The sequence below is a fragment of the Austrofundulus limnaeus genome, unplaced genomic scaffold, assembly GCF_001266775.1.
Source record: "Austrofundulus limnaeus strain Quisiro unplaced genomic scaffold, Austrofundulus_limnaeus-1.0 Scaffold298, whole genome shotgun sequence".
NCBI lineage: Eukaryota > Metazoa > Chordata > Actinopteri > Cyprinodontiformes > Rivulidae > Austrofundulus > Austrofundulus limnaeus.
This window is the reverse complement of record NW_013952700.1, coordinates 192,691-199,510: the sequence shown is the minus strand read 5'-3', so window position 1 is coordinate 199,510 and position 6,820 is coordinate 192,691. Positions and strand designations below refer to the sequence as shown.

The 6,820-nt window shown below is 44.2% G+C and overlaps 1 protein-coding gene across 1 annotated transcript; it reads left to right on the top strand.

The window, feature by feature from the left end:
- Nucleotides 1-3,978: 3,978 nt before the first annotated feature.
- On the top strand, nucleotides 3,979-6,546 carry thbd (thrombomodulin; the record flags this gene model as incomplete). The annotated part of the gene is given in 1 exon segment (XM_014021599.1): nucleotides 3,979-6,546. A coding segment is annotated over 1 exon segment (1,657 nt), but the record flags the coding sequence as incomplete, so codon positions are not given.
- Between the last annotated feature and the right edge of the window lie 274 nt (nucleotides 6,547-6,820).

The window sequence follows — 6,820 nt, the reverse complement described above, 5'->3', positions numbered from 1 at the left end:
ACACCAACCAGTGTTTAATATTCAACAATACTGGGTGTCATGTTAACATTTCAACAGTGTTAAAATATAGTGTTAAAAGTATCACCAGAACATTATTATTATTAATGGAAATTGTGGTGTTATAAAGGTTAACAGACACCACAAGGTGTCAATACACCATGAAATTGAGAGTATAAATTTAACACTCAGAGCTAATATTAAATCTTTGTAACACTACTTAGTAGTTATATAAAAGTATAATGGAGTCACTCTTCACACACCAAGAAGTACCTCTCACTCATGGTGTTGATTTATGTCCAATAACATAAACTTAAAGTTGAACAACTTGATCAAACTGAACAAGAAAACTAACCTGAACAACTCATTTTTACTCTCATGAACGTCTTTAATGTCATAAACATGCAAAAATGTAATTTCTGCAAGATTTCTCAGCAAGGAATGCTGGGTAAATGCTGGTCTGTCTGACATGAGGTGGAAGAGGGCGGGGCTTTTCTGAAAACTTTTTCAACACTGCATGGTGTCATATAACAACACTGTTAAGTGTTATATAAGACTTAATAGTGGGCGGAGCTTATTTAACACTGTCCAGTGTTGAGACAACACTGAGGAAATCAACACTGTGAATGAACACCAACACTGGGTGTGAGTGTACTCAGAAAGTGTTAAAACAACACCCAGAAGTTTAACACTGAAATTTTAACACTCCTGTTTTTTACTGCACATTTAGGTGTTTTTAGTTGTCTAAATAATTGTATTTATTTTGTTGAAACTGTAGTGTTTTTCACCACCGGTGGAACAAAGGGGTTTAAAATCCCGTTCTGTTTCACATCACCTGAAGTTACTGCTGGAAGTGCTACAGCTTGCTGCTGCTGCGAATGAAAATGAAAATGCCAACAGAATTCAATGTAAATTAGACATGGGTTTTTACGATGTAAAAACAAGTGTGCATTGCCATGTAGCATATCATTGCAGCATGGATTTGCCTGCAGCAATGGACTTGCAGAATGAACTGTGACCAAGTACAAATGTGTTTTCTACACCAGCTTGTGCCTGTCACGTCAGCAYGTGTTTGTAATAAGGGTAATTGTGTGACAATATGAAGTTTGTAGAGATTTTCTGTTAGAGTTGCTTTAGCTGGGTTTTGAACCCTGTTCTCCCACATGAAAGTCCATGGCATTGAGGATTAGACCATTGGAGCCATGGCCAAGGTTGGTGCCAGGGGTTGGTTTGTATGTGTGCAGAAAGAGGCCACATTGCCAATACAGTTATTGACACTAAACTGCATAATATAACAATAGAGCAGTATTAAGACATTATAGTAAAACATCAAAATACAATCATATTAGTATTGTAACCACTGAACTATTGAGATTAAATATTATTAAACAATGGTTCAGTACCGAGTAGATACAGCAGGGGGCAGTATTGGACCAATACAAGGCTGTATTGACACCCATTATAAATTATTAACAATTAATATTTCAAAAACTATAAGTTGTACAAGCACCAAAAGGCATAGCCATCATTTGGCACAGGAGCTTTACAGATATAAATTACAATGGCAGCTCTAGGACAAAGTATGCAGGAGGAGAAACGTGCCAAAGTGGAGATGACTTGGATGGGAAACGAATCACAATAGTGTGCATTGCATTGGCAATGCACACTGATAACTGTGTCAGGAAAAACTGATATCAGGATCATCAGTCTGGTGCATCAGGGCTGGTCAGTCTTAGGGCTGATTGACTTAAACCAGAGGTTCTCAATCTGGGGTCCTAGGACCCCCAGGGTCCATGAGAGGTATCTTGGGGATCCTTAAAATTTTTCACTAAATTGTTAATTTGGTTTTTATTTATAAAAATGCATGGAAAACAATTAACTAATAAGACAAACACAAAAAATGTAATAAAAATATATATTCTCATGGCATTTAGGGGTTGAAATAACAAATTATCGTTTAAAACAGTATGGGATTTATGAGGGGGTCCCTGGAATTTTTTGCCCTTGTAAGGGGGTCCCCAGACTCAAAAGGTTCGAGAACCCAAACTGTTTCTTCAAACTAAGTTCAACCATATACAAATATTACTTATAACTTTTCCACAATYTCTATTTAAGTTCTTTAACAAGAGGCAGATGTAAACCATTAGTTTCWTCTCAGATCACAGGTTTTTACATTTCTGTTATAAGAATCTGTTTTTATCGTTTATTTTTTCACATCACCTGACTTTATGTATATTTATCACTCATGCTGTTTGTGAAGAAAAATTATGTTCGTTTTATGCCACTAAATTCCTTTCGTTTTAATCTTTTTGATTTCGTTTTGATTTCACATGAATGTAAAAAAAGGCTTCTCCGTGGTGATGTAATGCCGCTGCTGAAGGTCCTGCTCTGACGGGCGTTTTGGGTTTGACGCAGGCTGCAGACTAGGAGACAACTGTTTGTTATATTTAGTTAAAAACAACCTCTCCGACTGACAGTTTGTTCTGTCAGAAAGGGATTTTGTCCAAAAGCAGTTTGAACATCAGTGATCAGTTTGTGTTTTTGCACCAGAACATTTCCAGTCCCTGTTAACACTGTTTGTCTGTATTCACTGGATCTGAAGGGGTTGAACTTCACTGTAACGAGCTGATCTGTCAGGTCAGCATCACATGAATGTAAAACTGTGCTGCTATTAAACCTGCAAACACTGAGTCTGTTTGTCCAATTGCTTCACACCTTGTATTAAATCAGATTTTACACAAGAAATTTCTTATCTTATCGTACAGAAATGTCAAATGTYCAGTTTTTTAAAATCTGCTGATAATAGTTCTTTCTGGTCATCCTTCATTTTTTAATATTTTCCTTGCAATGAGCCAGATGTTCTGGTGGTTTCGAGCCATAGTTCTGCAGACTTTTCAGCTTTTTAACCATTTCTTGTTCCCTCGTTTGCAGAGAAACACACTGAACTCCAATAAACAAAATATTTAATATGAAAAGAAATTAATATTGTTTCTTTGTATCAAACCAATTTTAAATGCATTTGCGACAAAGATACAACTTATTCACTTTTTTATGTTGCATCTACAAAACAAAGCGACAGTGTTGTGRGCACCGTGCTAATTATTAAAAATTTACTGAAACCTGAGTTTAAGAACAGAATGAAATCATCTACAGTAAATAATTAGTATCTGACAGTTACTATGTCCTAAAGAACAAATAATAATTTATGTAATGTTTTCACTAATGTTCAGAAATAAACCTCACTGGTAAAAATAAAACTATATTTTGTGGATGTGTCTGTAGAAACAATAAATGTGCTCCTTGTAAGGAGACACTAATACAGCTGATTTAAATCCTGTCAGGTGGACCAGACTGGAGACAATAAAACTGACTGAAATCTTGATGAACTGCAGGAACATAAAACTCAAAGACAGAAGCATTCTGGGTAAATACTTCAGCTTTGGCCTCATCTGTCTAAAACAGTGGTTCCCAAACTTTTTATCTTTTGACCCATAAAATATTCATGGCAAAAACTTGTGACCCCAAATATTACTGGTCTGAGTACACAAACTTTGTTAATTACCCTAAAAACACAGGTTTTTTGACAATCTAAACAGCTTATACACAAATATAAWTACTTYTTTTTACTTATTTTGTGTTTTTGTAATAATTACAGGGAAAATATTATATCAGCAATTATTTTATTACCCTTTAAATTGATTCCTGGAGATTATCCAAGGCGCTTCTTGGCCCATAATTGGGTCTCAAGCCCAACTTTGGGAACCAAAGTGCAGTGGTTCCCAAACCTTTCAGCTTTTGACCCACAAAATAACAATAACAGAGACCTGTGCCCACAACTATTTTTGGATGATAAACATTTGTATCGGTTCAACAAAACATGGGCATAGTAACAATAATTTTATACCACATTTATCCATTTTAAATACACTAACCTCACTCCTTTGTAACAACTAAGGCAAAAATGTAATTAATTCAGAAAATCTTTTCAGGACCCCACCTTGATGTTTCGGGACCCCACTTTGGGTCCCGATCCCAACTTTGGGAAACACTGGGACTTCCAGGAATCTTGTTCTTCATTTCGACATCATTTCACAAACAGGACCTGACGCCAGAGTTCTGATTTAGGAGAAAAGACAAGTCTTTCCTGTAAACTGTGCTGACCTTTGACCTTTAACCTGCTAACTCAAGTCTGAGATTTTCTCTGAACATTGCACAGTCTGACCTAAGGGTGAGTTCGCTGTAACACCCAGTCCTGGGGAGAGTTATGGGCAGCAGGCTGCTCCTTAATGCTGAGGTGTTGTGTTTCACCGTGACCTGAGCCTCCTGTGGGATCAGTGAGTTTTTGGCTTCATTTTAGATGAATAAATAATACTTTGGACTCTGTTGTGTGTTTTGTTCATTTGAGGTTAGAACTCGGTGAAGACCAGATCATTTTTACTTTGTCCAGATAAGTAAAAATAATGTTGAACTGTTTTTTTCTTATAATAAATAAAGAAAAGATGCTGGTTTAAGACGTTTGCCCAGAATCATGATGTTGATGTTCAGCAGATCCCTGCTACAAAGCTTGGCAGTGAGAACTGACTGACTCAGCTGTTTACTGGGCAGGGCTGAGCTGGGAGGGGTCCTCAAAGAATGGGCGGTGAGTGAAAGCCCCTCGCGCGCAGCCACGMCTTCTGTGCGTCAGCGCGTAAAGCCGTGCGTGTTTGTGGCTGTGGTCTGTGGAGGAGAGGGGGGCTCAGGAGGAACATTTCACATCGACTTCCTTCCTCCACTGGGGGGGGGTCCTAATATGGAGTTGGGGGGTGTTATATGGGAACCGAAGTGTTTCTCCAACAAAGCTGCAGTTGGATTGTTGGAACCTGCAAGAAGCTGACCGGACCGAGCCTTTCAACATGAACACTGGAGCGCGGCTGCTGGTCCTGCTGGTCCTGCTGGTCCTGGTGGGGAGACTGGCGGGGCTGAAGCCGAACAGCGGCTACTGCATCGGGACTGGATGTGTGGCCTTGTTCTGGCAGCCGGCTGACTTCAGGAGCGCACAGAAGCTGTGCAGAGACCAGCGGGCCCAGTTAGTAACGGTGCGCTCCTCCGTGTCCAGTGACGTCCTGTCCGTGCTGCTGGGGAACTTCACCGGGAGCTTCTGGATCGGTCTGCACCGGCCGGCCGGCTGCCCGAACCTTGCCGAGGTCCTGTTCGGTTACGGGTGGGTCACCAAGGACTCGGAGAGCGACCTGAACAACTTTGGGTCGAGTTTTAACAGCAGCTGCTCCGCGCCCCGCTGCGTGTCTGTGAGCAGAGAGGACAGCTTCAGGTGGGGGCAGACCCCCTGTGCTCAGCTGGCCGCGGGATTCCTCTGTGAGTTCAGCTTCACGGACCCGTGCCGGACTCTGCCAGCCGCACCGGACCGGTCTGTCCACTACATGACTCCGTACGGGTTTGGAGTGGAGGACCTGCAGTTGGTCCCGCCCGGAACCACCGCGACGCGCTTTCCTTCTGGGACCAAACACATCTGCTCCTCGGGGCAGTGGCTGCACGCGCCCTGGAGCTGCGAGATCCAGGACGGTGGCTGTGAGTACAAGTGCGCCAAGACCCCCGGCGACGGCCCGGTCTGCTTCTGCCCCCCGGGACAAACCGTGAACCACGCGAACCGGGTGTCCTGCGCGGCCCCGGGCCCGGGGGATCCGTGCGCGGCGCTGCGGTGCCAGCAGCTGTGCCGCGAGGCCGAGGACGGGTCCGCGAGGTGCGCCTGCGAGCACGGCCTGAAGCTGGCCGAGGACGCCAGCTCGTGCGTGGACGTCGACGAGTGCGCGGACCCGCGGCAGTGTCCCGGGGAGAACTTCCGCTGCGTCAACACGCAGCTGGGCTTCGCGTGCGTCTGCAAGGTGGGCTACAAGAAGCACCGCGACCGCTGCGTGGACGTGGACGAGTGCGTCTCCGCCCCCTGCGAGCACACGTGCGTCAACACTCCGGGAAGCTACACGTGCGCCTGTTACCATGGTTACAGACCGGCCGACAAGGCGCCGAACAAATGCGAGCTTTTCTGCGGGGCGGAGGAATGTCCCGCCACGTGCGACCCCAACGACCCGCGGCAGTGTTACTGTCCGGACGGCTTCCTGTCGGAGGAGAGGCGGACCGGAGTGTTCTGCTTGGATATAGATGAGTGCAGCTACAACTACTGCGACCAGGACTGCAGCAACATGCCGGGCAGTTACCTGTGTTCCTGTTCCACAGGATACAAACTGGTCGACCTGTACAGGTGCGTAGAAACTGATGAGGAGCCCGAGGGCTCCGGGACAGCCCCCTCACCCAGCGCCCCCTCACCCAGCGCCCCCTCACCCAGAGCCCCCACTTCAGTCCCAGATCCTGGCCCGACCCGGAGACCCTCAGCGGTGACCCCGATGGGGCTGGTGGGGATCATAGTGTGCGTGGTGCTGCTCATCGTGTTGGTGGTCTTTGGTCTTCATATTGGACTCAGTGTCAGGAAGAAGAGCTCAGCTGCTGAGAGGAAAGCTGCTGAGGATGAGACTCCCAGTTTAAATAAGGTCACCAGTAACACCAGTGACAGCAGAGACAACATGTAGAGGTTTACAAAAAAAACAAAGACGTGTGAATGTAAGAGACAAACCTTCAGCACAGTTTGGAGAAATGTGGGAGAAACAGATTCAATAAGGATTGTGTTTTTAGTTTGGGGGACGGGACCCTACTTTGGGTCACAAAAGACAAAGTTAGTCTGTGGAGCAAAAAAATGTTTAAAATATTAGACTGAAAAAAAAAAGAACTTTTCAGACTCCATAGGGTTATTTCAGTTTCAGCATTTTTTTTACAT